Consider the following 21,887-nt stretch of genomic DNA (forward strand, 5'->3'; position numbering starts at 1 on the left):
CACCCAGCCGTCCCATCGTATCAGGCAATGGGACCCTGTGCAAGAACCTCTCTGGCTACGTCGAGGGCATCTCACTGTGCAAAGAACTCCCAGCTTTTGTCACGACACTTATGGATTTCCTACAGAAACTCAGCACACAAAGAGCAGTTGAGCCAGCGGCACTCTTCATCACAATGGATGTCTTGGCACTCTCCACCAGCATCCCCCACGATGATGGCATTGATGCAACTGCCTCAGTACTCAATGCCGACAACTGCCAGTTTCCAGACGCAATTTTACAACTCATCCGCTTCATCCTGGACCACAATGTCTTCACCTTCAACAGCCAGTTCTTCATCCAGCCACACGGAAAAGCCATGGGGACCAAATTCACACCTCAATATGCCAACATCTTCATGCACAGGTTTGAACAAGACTTCTTCACAGCACAGGACCTTCAACCAATGCTATACACTAGATGTATCGATGACATTTTCTTCCTTTGGATTCATGGTGGACAGTTACTGAAACAACTACATGATACAACAACAAGTTCCACCCCACCATCAGACTCACCATGGACTATTATCCGGAATCGGTTGCATTCTTGGACACGCACATATCCATGAAAGATGGTCACATCAGCACCTCACTGTACTGCAAGCCCACAGATCATTTCACGATGCTCCACTTCTCCAGCTTCCACCCTAAACACATTAAAGAAGCCATCCCCGACAGACAAGCCCTCCATACACACAGGATCTGCTCAGATGAGGAGGATCGCAACAGATACCTCTAGACACTGAAAGATGACCTCATAAGAACAGGATATGGCGTTCGACTCATCGATCGACAGTTCCGACGCGCCACAGCGAAAAACCGCACCGACCTCCTCAGAAGCAAACATGGGATATGGTGGACAGAGTACCCTTCGTCGTCCAGTACTTCCCCAGGGCGGAGGAGCTACAACATCTTCTTCGGAGTCTTCAACATGTCATTGATGAAGATGAACATCTCGCCACGGCCATCCCCACACACCCACTTTTTGCCTTCAAACGACCACACAACCTCAAGCAGACCATTGTCCACAGCAAACTACCAGCCTTCAGGAGAACAGTGACCACAACACCACATAACCCTGCCAGAGCAACCTCTGCATGACATGCCGGATCATCGATACGGATACCATCATCTCATGTAAGAACACCATCCACCAGGTACATAGCACATACTCTTGCAACTCGGCCAACGTTGTCTACCCGACATGCTGCAGGAAAGGATGTCCCGAGGCATGGTACATTGGGGAGACCATACAGACACTACGACAACGGATGAATGAACACCACTCGATAATCACCAGGCACGACTGTTCCCTTCCTGTTGGCGAACACTTCAGCGGTCATGGGCACTTGGCCTCTGATCTTTGGGCAAACATTCTCCAAGGCGGCCTTCACAACATACGACAGCGCAGAGTTGCTGAGCAGAAACTGATAGCCAAGTTTCGCACACGAGGACGGCCTCAACTGGGATCTTGGGTTCACGTCACACTATCTGTAACCCCCATGACTTGCCTGAACTTGCAACATCTCACTGACTGTCCTGTCTGGAGGCAATACACATTTCTTTAACTTACGCTTAATGCTATCTCCACTCACATTGTCTGCACCTTTAAGACTTGATTAGCTGATTGGCTCTAAAGACTCTCATTCTAATCAGTATTCTGTAAACTGTGTGTGCCTTCATATGCCCTGCTTGTGATCAGAACTCCCCACTCACCTGACGAAGGAACAGTGTTCCAAAAACTAGTGGCATTTACTACCAAATAAACCTGTTGGACTTTAACCTGGTGTTGTGAGACTTCTTACTTTGTGACAGGAAGCCAGTGTCCAGTGGCGTACCACAAGGATCTGCACTGGGTCCCCTATTATTTGTCATTTATATAAATGATCTGGATAACTATGTGGGGGATAGGATTAATAAGTTTGCAGACGACACAAAGGTTGGACAGGTGGTTGGTTAACAGTGCGGTGGAGTATCTTGGAGTGTCGGCGTATCTACAAGAAGATATAGATGGAATGGTGATATGGGCAGAGAAATGGCAGATGGAATTTAATCCTGAAAAGTACTTCCGAATGAGTAATTTGAGTACCCAATGAATGGACACTAGAAAGTTCTGCAGAACAAAGGAATATTGGCCTGTTTGTCCACTCATCTCTGAAAGCAGAAGGGTACATTAGTCGGCGAGTGAAAAAGGCATATGAGATACTTGCCTTATCAATCAAGGCATAAAAGCAGGTAGTCTTGCTGGAATTGTATAAAACTTTGGTGAGGCCACAGCTAAAGTACTGTGTGCAGTTCTGGTTGCCACTCTTTCGGAAGGATGTGGTTACACTGGGTGCAGAGGAGATTCACCAGGATGTTCCCTAGGATGGAACATTTAAGTTATGAAGAGAGGTTGGGTAGGCTTGGGTTGTTTTTGTTAGATCAGAGGAGACTGAGGGGCAACCTGATCGAGGTGTGAAACATGGACATGAGCTGCCAAAGACAGCAGTAGAGCAGTTACACAGTTACATGGGGAAGATGGATACAGAGGGATATGGGCCAAATGCGGGCAATTGGGATTAGCTTAGGGGTAAAAACTGGGCAGCATGGACAAGTTGGGCCATGCTGTAAATCTCTATGACTATGGCAGAATGGATAAGGAGGATCTGTTCCTCTTAGGGTCAGTCATGATCGGGCATAGATTTAAGGTAAGGGGCAAAATGTTTAGAGGGAATGTGAGGAAAAGCTTTTATACCCAGGCGGTGGTGATGGTCTGGAATGCACTGCCTGAGAGAGTGGTAGAAGTGGGTTGCCTCATATTCTTTGGAAAGTATCTGGACGAGCACTTGGCACATGATAATCTTCAGGGCTATGGGCCAAGTGATGTCAGATGGGATTAGGTGGGAGTTCAGGTGTTTCTAATGTGTCACTATGGACTTTATGGGCCAAAGTGCCTCTTGATCTGTACCCATCTCCACATCGTTCCCCCTTTACCATGGCCCGAAAGTGGCCATGATTGGGACTGCACCCAAAACAGGCATGACGGCTATTTAAATGTATTTACATGCATTTAAATGGACTTACAGGGCTGCATGCCCAAACTTACCAGCACTTCCCCTTTATCACCACGTCTGCCCATCCAGATTCAGCGCAAAACAGACAAACTCTACAAAAGTGCGATTTGAGGGAAGCAGGGGAGGGGCCCGTGATCAGTTTGGGTGCCAGAAGGGGTGGGGAGGGATAAGGGGGTCATTTATGTTGTGGGGGTGAGGCAATGTCTGTGAGGGTCAAGGGAGGGTATTATCCAGCCCGGGAGTAATGTGGCAGGGGAGCCGCATGCTATCATTTTTTATTCGACACATGCGCAGTTGGAGACGCCTATCAGAACTGCAGGATTTCGGGCATGTTAATCCCCACCCCCAGGCTTCTGCTGCACGATTCTGAATCACTGATATTTTTGCAGGCAGAGTGTGTAGGGGTGCACCTCAGAACGGGGCTAAAAGTCAGATCTGAAACACTCCCAGTTTCAAATCTGCTCAGCACTTAGAATCAAAATGCTAAAATAGGGCTTTATGATTCTATGATTTTAATTCACATTAAGACTAGAAAAACAAGATCGGAAGGAATTCATAGAATGTTTTTGGGATAGTTTCTGAGAACAGCAAATCTGAAACCAACCAGAGAGCAGGTTATACTGGAACTGGTATTGTGCAACAAGATAGGATTAATTGTTAGAGGGAAAATTGGTCCTCTTAGGGACAAGAGTGGAGAGCTGTGTATTGAGTCGGAGGGAATGGGGGAGCTCCTGAATGAATACTTTGCGTCGGTATTCACGAAGGAGAGGGGTTCGGAATCGTGCGGTCTCTTGGAGGGAGCGGAGGTTCAGTTGCAGGATATAGTTATTATGAGAGAGGAAGTGCTAGGGCTTTTAGGTAGCGTAAGGACGGATAAAGCTCCGGGGCCTGATGGTATTTATCCCAGGCTGCTTAGGGAGGCGAAAGATGAAATTGCTGGGCCTCTGGCGCACATCTTTGTCTCTTCTTTGGACACAGGTGAGGTCCCAGAAGACTGGAGGGTAGCAAATGTGGTCCCGTTGTTCAAAAAAGGTAGTAGGGATAACCCTGGGAATTATAGACCGGTGAGTTTGACGTCGGTGGTAGGGAAGTTAATGGAAAAAATACTTAGGGGTAGGATGTATGAGCATTTGGAGCGTTGCGATCTGATTAGGGATACGCAACATGGCTTTGTTAGAGGGAGGTCTTGCCTTACGAATCTGGTGGAATTCTTTGAGGAGGTGACAAAAACGGTTGACGATGGGAGAGCCGTTGATGTCATCTATATGGATTTCAGTAAGGCGTTTGACAAAGTCCCTCACGGTAGGCTGGTAGAAAAGGTTAAGGCGCATGGGATACGAGGCCAGGTAGCTAGGTGGATTGAGAACTGGCTGGGAAATAGGAGACAGAGGGTAGTTGTGGAGGGGAACTTGTCGGGCTGGAGGCCAGTGACCAGTGGTGTGCCGCAGGGCTCAGTACTGGGACCTCTCCTCTTTGTAGTCTACATAAATGACTTGGAAGAGGGCGTAGGTGGTGTGATCAGCAAGTTTGCTGATGACACCAAGATGGCAGGGTTGGCGGGTACGGAACTGGATTGTCAGGTGATACAACAGGATATAGATAGGTTGGTGCAGTGGGCAGATAGGTGGCAGATGGCATTTACTCCTGACAAATGCGAGGTGATGCATTTTGGACGGAATAATGCAGAGAGGAGCTATGTGATAAAAGGTAGGCCGATTAGGAGTATAGACATACAGAGGGACCTGGGAGTGCAGGTTCACAAATCCATGAAGGTTGCGTCACAAGTGGAGAAGGTTGTTAGGAAGGCTTATGGGATGTTAGCCTTTATAGGAAGGGGCATAGAGTATAAAAGCTGCCGTCTAATGCTTCAGTTGTACAGAACGTTGGTTAGACCGCATTTGGAGTACTGCGTCCAGTTCTGGTCACCTTACTACCGGAAGGACGTGGAGTCTCTGGAAAGGGTGCAGAGGAGGTTTACCAGGATGTTGCCTGGCATGGGGGGACTGGGTTACGAGGAGAGATTGAAGAAACTGGGACTATTCTCCTTGGAAAGACGGAGATTGAGAGGGGACATGATAGAAGTATATAAGATACTGAAGGGAATAGATAGAGTTAATAGTGAGAGACTGCTCCCTAGACTGGGTACGAACACGAGAGGTCATCATTTAAGGGTGAGGGGGGAGAGGTATAATTTGGAGGTGAGAAGAAGGTTCTTTACGCAGAGAGTTGTGGGGGTCTGGAACGCGCTACCGAGTAGGGTGGTGGAGGCAGGAACGTTGGACTCGTTTAAGATGCAGTTAGATAGGCACATGAGTGAAACGAGAATGGAGGGATATGGTAGGGGCTATTAAATAGGGTTAAACCTCGGGAGACACCGGAAGGGCAGGCTGTAAGATTAATATTTTTGTCTTTATTCCACAGGTGGAGGTCCACCTCGTGTCAAGCGAGGGGCATGCACACGGCGGGTCGTGCGTGGGCTGCTCTTGGAAGTCCAGGAGTGGCCTAGTACTTCATGTCGGTGTGTGTGCTTGATCCCGGACCGGTAGACGGGCGCCGCAACAGCTCAGTGACTAGCACTGCTGGCTGTGCAGACACATGGATTTGGGCCTGTGTCTGTGGGAGTTTGCGCATTCTCCCTGTGGTTGCGTGGGTTTCCTCCGGGCGCTCCGGTTTCCTCCCACACCCCAAAGATGTGCTCTTAGGCTCATCGGTTTTTACCAAATTGACACTATTTCCTCCCTGAATCTGACTGAGTAGGGTTCCATTCGTAGACATGCAGGGTAGAATAGGTGTAGGGTGATGCGGCGGCGCGTGCTCGTTGGGCCGAAGGGCCTGTTTCCCGTGCTGGGTTGTTCTTTGTTCTAATTTAAAGATCCCATAATGAAGGTGCCCATAGGTAACAGTGGACCATAATGTAATTCAATTTTACATTCAGTTTGAGGAAGAGAAGAGTGGGTCTAAGACTAGAATTTTAAACTTAAATAAGGGCAATCGTGAAGCCAAAAAAACATCAGTTAAAGTGAACCAGCAAAAAAGATTATGGGGCAAGTCAGTAGAGCTGCAGTGGTAGAAGTTTAAGAGGATATTTCAGAGTACACAGAATAGGCAGAGTGAAATAATGGTTAACACTGCTGCCTCAACGTGAGGGCCTGCGTGTGATTCTGGCCTTGGGTGACTGTTCGTGTGGAGTTTGCATGTTCTCCCTGTGTCAGCGTGGGTTTTCTCCAGGTGCTCCGGTTTCTCCCACACTCCAAAGATGTCCGGTTAGGTTGATTGGAAATGATAAATCATCCCTTACGCATTTCCCAGGTGCGTAGATTAGGTAGATTAGCCATGGTAAATGCATGACGTTACAGGGATAGGGCAGAGGGATGGGTCTGGGTGGGATGTTCTTTAGTTGAGTTGGTGCGGACTTGATGGGCTGAATGGCCTCTTTCTGTACTGTAGGCATTCTATCGTTCTAATGGATAAATTCCAACGAGAAGAAACTTTGCAACTTCTTTGGAACTCTCTCCCTCTAAGGCAGAGCGAGATAGTTTCCTTATAAGCAAGAAGGTGAAAGGTTATCGAGGCAGGCAGGAATTTGGATTTGAGGTTATAATTAGATCAGCCATGATCTTATTTGTGTCTTCCTCCTGATCTCAATTCTGGTGTTCATTTGTACCTCTTTCTCCTCCCTTTAGATGTTCTGTAAAAACTTCCTCTTTGACCAAACCTTTAGTCACCTGCGCTGATACTCCTCAAATGACTTGGCATCAAATTCTGTCTGAAAAGGATACTGTGAAGCATCTTGGGATGCTCAACGATGTTCAAAATGTTTTATCAATGCAAGTTATTGTTGCATTGTTGCAAGGCTATAGAGAGAGAACAGGACAATGAAATTAGTTGCACATTACACTCGCGAATGATGAGTGAAATGGTTTCCTTGTGATATAATCCTGCAAACTGCTCCCAGCGTGCAGTACTGAGTTGCCGGCCAATACAAACAGGGGTCTGTAACCACAATCTTCCGATCCTGAGTTGGCCTATTAGCTAATGTTATCAAACTACACAAACAGGTACTTCACCGTTCCAGCTCTGTGTGTGTGCTCGAGGCCCTTGTCAGTATGTTTCTTTCCATAACCACTTCAAGGGCTTACAAAGATGGTGGACATTGGCAGGTGAGTTCTCTCACAGATTGGTTCTGAATGCCAATGCACGCTTCTGTCTTGAAACCCCAGAGATCAGCACTCAGCTCAGTTCATTCCTGGCCAGAACACATGCCGTCACTCAGAATCAAAGGGGTACAGCTCATTTTATTCTTCTGATTGACCGTTGTTTTAATTTTCAGGATTGAAGAAATTACAAAGAAAGAGAAGGTGAAATTGGATTCCACTGGCATGTTCCACTGGTGTCCGCCAAAGGGCATCATGCAAGTAACACTGGTGAGTACTCTGACTTGGTCTGGTGACTGTTATTGGAAAATCCAGGTGTGTATTCCTGATGGAGAATCTCCCAGAGTTTGGCTTCAGTGCCCCATTTAGTTAAAGGTCCTTGGCATGGCGCATGATCCTGGAAGACAGTCACCTCATGAAACAATGTTTGTCTCTGTTTGGCACAGAATTACATCAAATCCATAGCACAGAAATAAGTCATTCAGCCTAACTACTCTGTACTAGTGATTGTGTACCATTCTATGTCACCACATCGTTCCCTTCTTCATGTGTTTATCTAACATCCCCTTAAATACATCTAACCTATACGCCTCAAACACTTCGAGGTAATGAGTTCCATATTCTTACTGTTCCCCAGGTACTTTGAAAAGTCTTGTTAGATCTATCAGCGATTATCTTATATTCGTGGCCTCAGAATTTAGACTTTTCCATAAAGGCAATACCTTTGTTCAAGAAAGGGCAGTGAAGCAGAAAGCAGGAAACTACAGGCCAGTGAGCAAAACTCTGTCCAAGGGAAATTCCTAGAAACCATTATTAAGGAGGTTGTAGCAGGATACTTAGAAATTGATAATGCAATCAGGCAGAGTCAACATGGTTTTGTGAAAGAGAAATGGGGCTTAACTAATTGATGAGTCTTTTGAGGAAGTAACAGGAAAGATGGATAAATGCAAACCCATATAAGTGGTGTGTTTGGATTTCCAAAAGGTATTTGACATGGTGTCACATTAAAGGTTACTATACAGCATATGATATTGCGGATAACATATGAGCATGGTTTGGTTCACGAATGGGAAGCAGAGGGTATAGACATCTGGGTCTTTTACAGGTTAACAAGTTGTAATTAGTAAAGTGCCACAGGGATTGGTGCCGAGATCTCAACATTTACAATCTATATCAATGAATTAGGTGAATGGTAAGGTGTCCTTCCCAGGTCTAGCCCACACATGACCCAGACTCACAGCAATATGGTTGACTCTGAACTGTCTTCTGAAATGTCTGAGCGAGGCACTCAGTTCCGCGGGATCCCAACTGACCGTCCGACTCTAGGCTTGATTTTCAGCACCATCAGCTCCACGCTGGAAATCAGTGCCAAGAGGGGTGGGGCTTGGTGAAAGCAGGGCCTTGGGGTGAAGTGGGGGGTGGCGGTGGCGGGGGGGCGCAGATTTGGGCTGTTTGGGGAAGGGTTGAGGCTGGGCCTGAGCATGTTTGGGGACAGTGATTGGGCTGTGGGGAGTGCGGAGGGCCGATGTTGCGGGAATCACAGGGTGGGTGGTGAGCGAGCTGGTCATCAATCGGGAGGCCGGCAGTGCAAGGCTCCTGCACATGTACCAATCTCAGTGCTGAATGATCGGCACATGCGCAGTGGCCCTCTCAGCGCTGTGCTGCCAGCCTCTCCAGCGGGAATAGGTCCCGCTCACAGCTTCTTTACATGATTCATGTTCGTGCAGTCAGCAGTGAACAGAGTGTGGGAGATTCTTCTCTGAACTCCAACTGAAAAAAACGACAGGATTTACTCCAGTTCTCAAGCAAATTCAATGCTTGGAATGTTTTGAGAGAATCGCCCCCATGTCTTTTCCCTTCATTATCTGGGAAACTTCAATCAGATTAGTTCAAACTCGACATTTCTCTGAAGTGTGAAGTCTCAAGTCTCCTACCCTATAACCAGTCCGAAAGACACGCTGGTTAGGGTGCATTGACCCGAACAGGTGCCAGTGTGGTGACTAGGGGATTTTCACACGAACCTCATTGCAATGTTAATGTAAGCCGACTTGTGACACAAATAAATAAACTTGAAAATCTTGTACTTTTTACTGGGAGCTAGCCTTGTGGCCCTCCCCTGCGCTCTTTACAAAGCTTCAAAATCGCCCAAACTGGAGAGAATATTCCAGATCGAGTCTGGTCAAGTTCAAAAGCAAGAAGACTTTGTCTGAAATCTGAAATAAAAAACTGCGTGGAATACTCAACAGGCCTAACAGCAGATGTCCTGACAAAGTTTCATTAACTGGAAAGGTTAATTCTGTTTATTTCTCCACGGATGCTACTGACAGTAGTTCCATCATTTTTGGTTTTTATTTAAGTTTTGTACAAGGACAAAATAATATGCCTCATCTTGTAATCAATATCCCTCTGAATGCAACCCATGATCCTTTTGGTTCTGGGTATTGCTTTGCAGCATTCTCATCTATCTTTATTGAAATATACATCCAGACCCCTTTCTTTATTCACCTCCTTCAGCTTTTTTCTTTGAAGGATGGATGAATGCTGACCCCTTTCCCATTTCCCTGCAGTTCTCGCAGTTAAACATCATCTGTCAGTTCTGAGCCCAATCTAGGTCCACATGACGTAATCAATCATCCCTCACAGGCTTAATGCTCACACAGCTTCTTGAATCATCTCTGCAGGTCATGTTCCAACACTGATCTCGGCGGGATTCCAGAATCCAAACAAATCCAAATCGATCTCTAATTACTATTGCCTGCAGGCTGCCAGTCAGCTCTCAGTGCGGCTCAGTAAGAGGGGCAGTCAGCCATTTAGCCCCTTGAAAGATCAGGGCTGATTGGATCATAGCTGACTTTCTGACCTAACCTTTGACTTCCTTGTCAGCCCTTAAGCTGAGCTTTTTTTAATTCGTGCGATGTAGAGGTCACAGCTGGGCCAGCATTTGTTGCCCACCCCTAACTGCCCTTGAACATACTGGAATGTGAGGTCAGTTCACAGAACATTCAAGAAAAAGTTTATTTATTAGTCACAAGTAAGACTTACGTTAACACTGCAATGAAGCTACTGTGACAATCCCCCAGTCTCCATATTCAGCAACTGTTTGGGTCAATATACCTAACTAGCATGTCTTTCAGAATGTGGGAGGAAACTGAAGCACCCCGAGGAAACCCACACAGATATGGGGAAAACGTGCAGTCTCCACACGGAGAGTGACCCATGCCAGGAATCGAACCTGGGTCCCTGCCACTGTGAGGCAGTAGTGCTAACTACTGTGCCACCATGCTGCCCCCACCATACTGCTGTGGGTCTGGTAAGGGTGGCAGGTTTCCTTCCCTAAATGACATCAGTGAATCAGATGGACTTTTGCTGCCATCTACAATGATTTTTTGATTTGATTTGATTTGTTATTGTCACATGTATTAGTGTACAGCGAAAAGACTTGTTTCTTGTGCACTATACAGACTGTTCACAGAGAAGGAAAGAGAGAGCACAGAATTTCATGGTCATCAGTAGACTTTTAATTCTGAATGTTAAGTGAATTCTGCCATTGTGGAATTTGAACCTTGGTCCCCAGAGCATGACCCTGGCTCTCTGGATTACTCATTCAGTGACTGCACCACTTGGTCATTGCCTACAAATTAAATAGAAAACATCGACTGGGTTTTCCTCACTCACCATCGCTGAATTTCTTTAAAAAATACAATTTTACTTATGATGCTTAAGCATTTTATGAAACCAGTCTGAATGGCTTGAACATGTCTCTCCTCAGTTTCTGGTGCGGAGCTCATGCCACATAGGGTTACACGGCCGCCATTCTGCACCACTGAAAACTCACAAACAACAATGGGCGCAACGCCAAGTTAGATTTTGTCTGGAGAAAGGGAGCGATGTTGACGGGGATACCTTGCTCTTCAGAATGTTGACATTTCTCTTCTTGCTTTGTTCAAGTTGTTGTCATATCTGCAGCCATTGTTGGCACCTTAAGCATATTTCAAGAATCATTTACAGTACTGAAAAATGAGGTGTCAGTCTGCTGACACTACAATTCAGGACTACATTGAAGCTAAACAAGGCAAGCAGCATGCAATAGTGAGGAAAACAATCCCACAAGCAACAGGTCAGATCAAAGCTCTGCAGTCCTTCCACATCCAGTCATGAATGGTGGTGGAAAATTAAACAATTAAGTGGAGAAGGAGGTTCCATAAACCTCCACATCCTCAATAATGGAGGAACCCAGCACATTAGTACAAAAGACAAGGCTGAAGCATTTGCAACCATCTTCAGCAGAAGTGATAAGTGGATAACAAATCAGGGCCTCCTCCTGAAGTCCCTACGCCAATCTTCAGCCAATTTGATTCACTCAACATGAGATCAAGAAATTAGCATATTGGAGATAGCGAAGGCTATGGGTTCTGAAAGGGAGAGGATACAGGGAGCATTCATAAGAACATAAGAACTAGGAGCAGAAGTTGGCCATCTGGCCCCTCAAGCCTGTTCCGCCATTCAATAAGATCATAACTATCTTTTTGTGGATTCAGCTCCACTTACCCGCCTGCTCACCATAACACTTAATTCCATTACTGTTCAAAAATTTATCTGTCCTTGCCTTAAAAACATTCAATGAGATAGCCTCAACTGCTTCACTGGCCAAGGAATTCCACAGATTCACAACCCTTTATGTGAAGAAGTTCCTTCTCAACTCAGTTCGAAATCCACTCCCCCTTACTTTGAGGCTGTGCCTCCTAGTTCTTGTTTCATCTGCCAGTGGAAACAACTTCCCTGCTTTTGTCTTAGCTATTCCCTTCATAATCTTGTCGTTTCTCTAAGATCTCCCCTCATTCTTCTGAATTCCAATGAGTATAGCCCCAGTCCACTCAGTCTCCTCATAAGCCAACACTCTTAACTCCGGAATCAACCTAGTGAATCTCCTCTGCACCCCCTCCAGTGCCAGTATATCCTTTCTCAAGTAAGGAGACCAAAATTGTACACAGTACTCCAGGTATGGCCTCACCAGCATGTTATACAGCTGCAACATAATATGTTTTTAAACTCCATCCCTCTAGCAATAAAGGACAAAATTCCATTTGCCTTCTTAATTACTTGCTGCATTTGCAAACAAATTCCTTGTGATTCTTGCGCAAGGGCACCCAGGTCCCTCTTCACAGCAGCATGCTGCAATTTTTTACCATTTAAATAATAGTCCATTTTGCTGTTATTCCTGCCAAATTGAATGACCTCACATTTACCAACATTGTACTCCATCTGACAGGCCCTTGCCCACTCTCTGAGATTACCTATATCCCTTTGCATACTTTCAGCGTCCTCTGCACACTTTGCTCTTCTACCCATCTTCGCGACTTGTTGAATTTTGACACACTAGTCCCCAACTCCAAATCACCTATATAAATCGTAAACAATTGCGGTACCAACACTGATCCCTGAGCATACCACTAGTCATTCTCGCCAACCAGAGAAACATCAATTTACCCCCACTCTTTGCTTTCTGTTAGTTAACCAATCCTCTCTCAATACCAACACATTACCCGTAACACCGTGCACCTTTCTTATGTAGCAGTCTTTGGTGAGGCAACTTGTCAAATGGAACATAGAACATTACAGTGCAGTACAGGCCCTTTGGCCCTCAATGTTACGCCGACCAGTGGAACCAATCTAATGACCCTCTAACCTAAACTATTCCAATGTTATCCGTATGCCTATCCACTGACCATTTGAACGCCCTTAAAGTTGGCGAGTCCACAACTGCTGCGGGCAGGGCATTCCACGACCTTACTACCCTCTGAATAAAAAACCTACCTCTGACATCCATCCTATAATTACCACCCCTTAATTTGAAGCTATGTCCCCTCGTGTTAGCCATCACCATCCGAGGTAAAAGGCTCTCACTGTCCACCCTATCCAATCCTTTGATCACCTTGTGTGCCTCAATTAGGTCACCTCGTAACCTTCTTCTCTCTAATGAAAATAACCTCAAGTCCCTCAGCCTTTCCTCATAAGACCTTTCCACCATACCAAGCAACATCCTGGTAAACCTCCTCTGCACCCTTTCCAATGCCTCCACATCTTTCTTACAATGCGGCGACCAGAACTGTACGCAATACTCCAAGTGCAGCCACACCAGAGTTTTATACAGTTGTAACATGACCTCACGGCTCCGAAATTCAATCCCTCTACCAATAAAAGCTAACACACCATACGCCTTCTTAACAACCTTATCAACCTGGGTGCCAGCTTTCAGGAAGCTATGCACATGTACCCCGAGATCTCTCTGCTCGTCAACACTACTAAGAGTCCTTCCATTAGCCCTATATTCTGTACTCCTGTTACTCTGCCTTCTGGAAATCCGGATGCATAACATCCACAGGTTCCCCACTGTCCACTGTACATGTAATGTTCTCAAAGAATTCCACCAAATTAGTCAAACATGTCCTGCCCTTCATAAACCCATGCTGCGTCTTCCCAATGGGACAATTTATATCCAGATGTCACGCCATTTCTTCCTTGATGATAGATTCAAGCATTTTCCCTGCTACATAAGTTAAGCTAACCGGCCTATAGTTACCTGCCTTTTGTCTCCCTCCTTTTTTATACAGTGACGTCACATTTGCTGTTTTCCAATCTGCGGGAACCACCCCAGAGTCCAGCGAATTTTGGTAAATTACCACTCGTGCATTTGCTATTTCTCCCACCATCTCTTTTAATACCCTGGGATGCATTCCATCAGGACCAGGAGACTTGTCTACCTTTAGCCACATTAGCTTGCCCAACACTACCTCTTTCGTGATAATGATAGTTTCTAGGTTCTCACCTGCCATAGCCTTCCTGTTATCAATTTTTGGCATGTTATTTGTGTCTTCCACTGTGAAGACTGACACAAAATACCTGCTGAATGCCTCAGCCATTTTCTCATTTCCAGTTATTATATTCCCCTTCTCATCCTCTAAAAGACCAATATTTACTTTCACCACTCTTTCTCGTTTTATATATTTGTGGAAACTTTTGCTATCTGTTTTATAGTCTGAGCTAGTTTATTCTCATAATCCATCTTTCTGTTTTTTAATAGTTTTTTCATGGCTTTCTGCTGACCTTTAAAGATTTCCCAGTCCTCTAGATTCTCATTAATCTTTGTCACTTTGTGTGCATTTTCTTTCAATGTGATATCCTCCTTTATTTCCTTAGATATCCACCAGGATAGATTCACCAGGATGTTGCCTGGGATGAGCATTTGAGCAATAAGGAGAGACTGCATAGGTTGGGTTGTTTTCCCTAGAGCAGAGAAAGCTGAGAGGAGACATGAGGAGGTGTATAAGATTATGAGAGGTATGGACAGGGTGAGCATGGGCAGCTGGTCCCCTTGGTTGAGGGGTCAATCATGAGGAGGAAAAGTTTTAGAGTAAGGGACAGGAGATTCAGAGGGAATTTGATGAAAAACCTTTTCACTCAGAAGGTGGTGGGAATCTGGAATAACATAGAACATAGAACATTACAGCGCAGAACAGGCCCTTCGGCCCACGATGTTGCGCCGACCAGCTTTAAAAAAAAACAACACTAACCCACTAATCTAAACCAATCCCATTTCGTCCATAAACCTATCCACAGATCTCTTAAACGCCCCCAAACTAGGCGCATTTACAACTGCAGCTGGCAGGGCATTCCAGTCCCTCACCACCCTCTGGGTAAAGAACCTACCCCTGACATCAGTCCTATAACTACCACCCCTTAATTTAAAGTCGTGCCCCCTCGTGCTAGCTTTCTCCATCCTAGGAAAAAGGCTATCACTATCTACCCTGTCTAAACCTCTAATCATCTTATATGTTTCAATAAGGTCCCCTCTTAGCCGCCTTCTTTCCAGCGAAAACAACCCCAAATCTCTCAGTCTCTCCTCATAGGATCTCCCCTCCATACCAGGCAACATCCTGGTAAACCTCCTCTGCACCCTCTCCAAAGCCTCTACATCCTTCCTGTAATGTGGGGACTAGAACTGCACACAATACTCCAAGTGCGGCCGCACCAGAGTTGTGTACAGTTGCATCATGACGCTGCGACTCCTAAATTCAATCCCCCTACCAATAAACGCCAAGACACCGTATGCCTTCTTAACAACCTTATCTACTTGATTCCCAACTTTCAGGGATCTATGTACACATACACCTAGATCCCTCTGCTCCTCCACACTATTCAAAGTCCTCCCGTTAGCCCTATACTCAACACATCTGTTATTCCTACCGAAATGAATTACCTCACACTTCTCCACATTAAACTCCATCCACCACCTCGCGGCCCAGCTCTGCAACCTTTCTAAGTCACCCTGCAAACTATGACACCCTTCCTCACAATCTACCACACCTCCGACTTTGGTGTCATCAGCAAACTTACTAATCCACCCAACTATACCCTCATCCAGATCATTAATAAAAATTACAAACAGCAGTGGCCCCAAAACAGATCCCTGAGGCACACCACTCGTAACCGAACTCCATGACGAATATTTACCATCAACCACCACCCTCTGTCTCCTATCTGCTAGCCAATTCCTGATCCAATTACCTAGATCACCCCTGCGCTACCTGAGAAGGTAGTGGAGGCTGGAAACCGTACAACCTTTAAAAATTATTTGGATGAGCAACTGAAACATCATGACTTCAAGGATATGGGACAAGTGCAAAAAAAGTTTATTTGTGTGACTTTGATAGTAGTTGTTGTCAATGCTGAAGGGCCTTTTCTGTGTTACACAACTACTATTGTATGAAAGCAATGGCTATAACAATGGCTGAAGATATGCGTTGATGAATTAGCTCCCCACCAAGTCAAAATCCTCCAGTACCGGTACAATGCAGACAAATCGCTCCAGTACAGGTACAATTCAGACAAACCACTTCAGTTTGGGTACAATTCACTCCAGTACGGGTACAATTCAGACAAATCGCTCCATGGAACATTACAGCGCAGTACAGGCCCTTCGGCCCTCGAAGTTGTGCTGACCAGTGGAACCAATCTAATGACCCTCGAACCTAATCTATTCCAATGTTATCCATATGCCTATCCACTGACCATTTGAACGCCCTTAAAGTTGGCAGTACGGGTTCAATTCATACAAATCACTCCAGTACAGGTACAATTCATACAAATCACTCCAGTTCAGGTACAATTCAGACAATTCGCTCCAGTATGGGTACAATTCATACAAATCACTCCAGTAGGGGTTCAATTCATACAAATCACTCCAATACAGGTACAATTCAGACAAATCGCTCCAATACAGGTACAATTCAGACAAATCGCTCCAATACAGGTACAATTCAGACAAATTGCTCCAGTATGGGTACAATTCAGACAAACCGCTCCAGTACAGGAACAATTCAGACAAGCCACTCCAGTACAGGGACAATTCAGACAAACCACTCCAGTACGGGTACAATTCAGACAAATTGCTCCAGTACGGGAACAATTCAGACAAATCGCTCCAGTACAGATACAATTCAGACAAATCGCTCCAGTTCGGGTACAATTCAGACAAACCGCTCCAGTTCAGGTACAATTCAGATATCCACAATATGGAAAATGACCACGGTTGTCCTCTCCACAAAAAGCAGGACAAATTCAATGTGGCTAATTTCAACCACATCACTCTGCCCTCAATAAAATGCAATAAAATGTGCACTGATGCTCCAGATCGCATTATAGCCCTGGTCCAACCATGGGGAACAAAGGATTGTATTTCCTGCTCCTGTTTTCTATGGAGCAGGCACAGGGCTCAGTTTCTGAATACGGACAATGCTGGGTTTAATCCTGATTGCAATGACCCAGTATCAAATTAATGTGCTGTCCAAATTTCACATCTTTCAGAACCGTGCAGTGGCATCTCGACTGCAATTCTCCAAACACGTGATCGTCTGCATCTTTAGTGAACCAAATTGCCCTGGGATAGGCCTGCGTAACTTTGTCATGCCTCTGCGAGCCAGCAGTTTTGCCTATGATGAACTCAAGTCCATTGTGTTTGTGGGCTCCCTGAACTATATTGAACAGGAATGGTCGACTATCAGCAATTTCCCCAATGTCTTTATTCTGCCGGTAGGTACCAGAGCTATTATTAATCCGTGGCAGGGTGATAAATATGAGAGGTCCTCGTAACCGCAGAGAGAATTCATGGTGCATAAAATGCAGCTGCCAGTTGGCCAGAACATCATCCCCAAGTCAGAACGGGTCCAAGACCCTTTCTAAACTTCAGCGCATGAATTAACTTGATACTCCACGGTGGCACAGTGGTTAACATTGCTGCCTCACAGCGCCAGGGACCTGGATTCAATTCTCAGCTTGGGTCACTGTCTATGTGGAGCCGGCACATTCTCCTCATGTCTGTGTGGATTTCCACCAGGTGCTCCAATTTCCTCTCACAGTCTGAAAGGCGTGCTGGTTAGGGGCATTGACCTGATGAGGCCCTATCCCTATAACCCCAGGTATTTACCCGAGCTAGCCCCCTGACACTAAGGGGCAATTTAGCATGGCCAATCCATCTAACCTGCACATTTTTGGAGTTTGGGAGGAAACTGGAGCACCTGGAGGAAACCCACGCAGACATGAGGAGAACGTGCAAAATCCACACAGTCGGTGATCCAAGCTGGGTATTTGTACTCTGTCCAGATAGTATTTCTGATGCTGTGAGGCAGCAGTGATAACCACTGTGCCACCCAACTACATCGAATCTTTCACAACCTCAGGATTTCCCAAAGCATTTTACAGCCAGTGAAGTATGATTGGAGTGTAGTCACTGCTCTAAAGTGGGAAATGCAGCAGCCAATTAGTGCTTAGCAAGCATGTGATAAACGACCAACCAACAGTATCACGACCAATTTAATACCTATCTGAGAGACAGGTTGGTGCTCAATTTAACATCTAATTCAAAACATGACAACTTTGACATCTGCGGCACTCCCTCAGTACTGACTCTGACAATGTGGCACTCCCTCAGTACTGACCCTCTGACAGTGTGGCATACCCTCAGTACTGACTCTGTGATGGTGCAGCACTCCCTCAGTGCTGACCCTCTGACAATGTGGCATACCCTCAGTACTGATCTTGTGACAGTGCAGCACTCCCTCAGTACTGACCTTCTGACAGTGCAACACTCCGTCAGTATTGACCATCTGATAGTGTGGGACATCTCAGTGTTGAAGATCCAACAATGCAGCATTCTTTCAGTATTGATCCTCTGACAATGCAGCATTCCTTCAGTACTGTAATGGCAGTGTGGACTAAAATGATGTGCTCATCTTCTAAAAAAAAAAGCAGGGCATTTTACACACTATCCTTGTCAATGTTGGTCCCATGACTGAAAGAGAACAAGCAGTCTGCTAATTATCACACTGCCATTTGAGAAATCTTTGCGCAAACATGTTGCCAGGTTTGCTACGTTATGACAGGTGACGACACCTCAATGAACTGGCAAGTTCAGGGAACTCTGGATGTCAAAGGATATCGAGGGTTTGATAAACAAGAAGGAAGCACATGCAGTAAGCATAGAGCACGAAAAATGGGGTGCCTTTCAGGAGTATCGAGTGTAAGTGGTGTTTAAAAAAGAAATTAGGAGGACGAAGAGGAGCCAAGAAATATAATTGGCAGGTAAGAATAAGGAAAACCTCAAGGCATTTCCAAGAATTAAGGGAAAGAGTGGGGCCCATTCGAGATCAAAGAGGCAATCTGTGTGTGGAGCCAGAGGACATGGGTGAGTTCTTAAATTAATTCTTTTCATCTGTATTCACGAAGGGGAAAGATACTGTAGCTGGAGATTTCAGCTGGGACGATGAAGTTCGAGAGCATGCTGAGATTAGTAAGGAGGAGTTGTCCAATGTTTTAGCAGGCATAAAGGTGCAGAAATCCATAGGGCCTGATGAGATGTATCCCAGGCCTCTATGGGAGGCAAGGGAGAAGACTGCAGGAGCCCTGACAAGAGATATTTAAATCTTAGATAGTGTGACATGAACCCAAGATCCTGGTTGATGCCATCCTCACATGTGCAGAACTTGGCTATCAGTTTCTGCTTGGCGATTCTGCATTGTGGTGTGCGATCAGAAATTGATGGCCAAGTTCCGCACACATGGGGACGGCCTCCACTGGGACCTTGGGTTCATGTCACACTATCTGTAAGCCCCACAACTTGCCTGGGCTTGCAAAATCTCATTAACTGTCCTGGCTGAAAACAATTCACACCCCTTTAAACTGTGCTTAACCCTCTCTCCACTCACATTGTCTGCTCCTGTAAAGACCTGATTACTTGTTAAGATTTACATTCCAACCATTATCTTGTAATTGATATATGCCCTGTTTGAGAAGCAAACCCTGCACTCACCCAGTGAAAGGGTAGTGCTCCAAAAGCTCATGCTACCAAATAAACCTGTTGGACTTTAACCTGCTATTGTGAAACTATTTACTGTGCCCGCTCCAGTCCAACGCTGGTATCTCCACACCTTGATCAAGGGTAGTCAGCACTGATTTGTTGGTGGGAGATCCCGTCTAACTAATTCAGTTGAGTTCAAACCTGTTTCTATGAGTCTATGAGAAGGACCCAATTGGCCCAAAGGCATTTTGGGATGTCTCAAATAGTGAAAGCTGAGTCCATGGATTGGATACTCTTCTATGATTTGGTGCAGTTTGTCTTCTCCCAACGGCACATAGGGGGCTGGCGCTCATGCCCCATGTGTGGAGGTTGGCTGCTCTCCCTCTCTCACTGTTTCTCCTACATCTGGCTCCGCTGGCTATTCATCTTCAGCAGAAGCAGTGTTTTCATGTTTGAAAATTTGCTGAGATTCCTGTCATGATAAAGGATCATGCAGAATGACCTCTTGGTGCTTGCTGCAGGGTTCACCGTTATGTCGCGCTGACCTGAAAGCAGTTAACATTGGCTCCTGTGACATGGCTGTCATCATCTCATCAAATCGAACCAGTGAACAGGAGAAGACCCTGGAGGACAAGGAGTGTATCTTGGCCACACTCAACATCAAAGCAATGGTCTTTGAAGAAACCATGGACTCCAATAATATTTTATCAATCGTTTTTTCAGGTACATTTCATTCCTTGTTCAACAGAGAAAGGAATTTTGTAAGAACTTTATCGGGGTGCTTGGACAGAATTAAAATAAACTGGCAGGGGAATAGGCACCAATTTGGAAGTAGAAAAGAGAAATTTTGGTAAATAATGTATGTGTTGTAAAGTATTACAGAAGCTTAGGCAGGAGGAAAAAGCCGGGGGGGGGGTGCGTAGCTCTGCTGATTAAGGATAGCATCAGGGTGGTAGTAAGGGATGATATAGGAACCAAAGAGCAGAGCGTGGAATCGTTGTGGGTGGAGATTAGGAACGGCAAAGGGAGGAAGACGCTGGTGGGTGTTGTTTATAGGCCCCCGAATAATGATCTGGAGGTGGGGCGGGCTGTTAACGCGCAAATAAATGCGGCGTGCAGGAATGGAACGGCGGTAATTATGGGGGATTTCAATCTACATATTGATTGGTTGACCCATGTTGGACGCGGTGGGCTCGAGGAGGAGTTCTTGGAATGCTGCCGGGATAGTTTCCTTGAACAGTGTGTGTTGGGGCCGACGAGGGAGCGAGCTATCTTGGATCTGGTGTTATGTAATGAGGCGGGTAGAATTAGGGACCTTGTGGTGAAGCACCCTCTTGGGAAGAGTGATCATTGTATGGTGGAGTTTCTAATGCAGATGGAGGAGGAGAAAGTGGGTTCCCGGACATGTGTCCTTTGTTTGAACAGAGGGGAGTATGGTAGGATGAGAGAGGAATTGCAGTTGTAAATGCGCCTAGTTTGGGGGCGTTTAAGAGATCCATGGATAGGTTTATGGACGAAAAGGGATTGGTTTGGATTAGTGGGTCATTGTTTTTTAACTGATCGGCGCAACATCATGGGCCGAAGGGCCTGTTCTGCGCTGTAATGTTCTATGTTCTATGAATTGGCGAATGTTGACTGGGGGAGTGTGTTGGAAGGTAGGTCTGCTGAGGAACAGTGGAGGATCTTTAAGGAGATCTTTCTTGGTGCTCAGCAGAAATTTATTCCGACGGTTAAAAAGGATTGGAGGAGGAGAGGTAATCAGCCATGGATAACGAAGGAGGTGAAGGAAAGTGTTAAATTAAAAGCGGATGCGTTTAGAGTAGCTAAGAGTAGTGGGCGAGAAGAGGGTTGGGAGAGGTTTAAATGTCAACAAAGAATGACAAAGAAATTGATAAAGAAGGATAGGATAAACTATGAAGCTGGGCTAGCGCTTAATATAAAAAAGGATAGCAAGAGTTTTTATAAATACATAAAAAGGAAGAGGCTGGCTCGGGTGAACGTTGGACCCTGAGAGGATGAGAGGGGGGACTTAATGGTAGGGGATGGGGAAATGGCTGAGGCCCTGAATAACTTTTTTGTTTCTGTCTTCACGGAGGAGGACGTGAATAATTTGCCGGGTGTTAGCGACGGAAAGATGGTAGGAGTGGAGGGCCTGAATGACATTATTGTTACTAGAGAGGCGGTGCTCGACAGACTGGAGGGGCTGATTGTGGACAAGTCCCCAGGGCCGGATGGAATGCATCCAAGGGTTCTGAAGGAAATGGCGGAGGTGATAGTGGATGCCTT

General features: G+C 45.7%; 1 protein-coding gene across 1 annotated transcript in view; it reads left to right on the forward strand.

Moving 5' to 3' along the window:
- Nucleotides 1-21,887, forward strand: part of LOC145361264 (calcium-activated potassium channel subunit alpha-1-like) — a 123,467-nt gene that overhangs the window by 82,503 nt on the left and 19,077 nt on the right. Inside the window, exons 19-21 of the mRNA XM_080216895.1 lie at nucleotides 7,426-7,519; nucleotides 17,114-17,338; nucleotides 20,123-20,324. Of these exons, the coding sequence (XP_080073021.1) occupies nucleotides 7,426-7,519; nucleotides 17,114-17,338; nucleotides 20,123-20,324 (521 nt within the window). The remainder of the gene's footprint in view (nucleotides 1-7,425; nucleotides 7,520-17,113; nucleotides 17,339-20,122; nucleotides 20,325-21,887) is intronic.

Source organism: Carcharhinus amblyrhynchos, chromosome 34 (genome assembly GCF_965287045.1).
Source record: "Carcharhinus amblyrhynchos chromosome 34, sCarAmb.v2.hapA, whole genome shotgun sequence".
NCBI classification, from domain to species: Eukaryota; Metazoa; Chordata; class Chondrichthyes; order Carcharhiniformes; family Carcharhinidae; genus Carcharhinus; species Carcharhinus amblyrhynchos.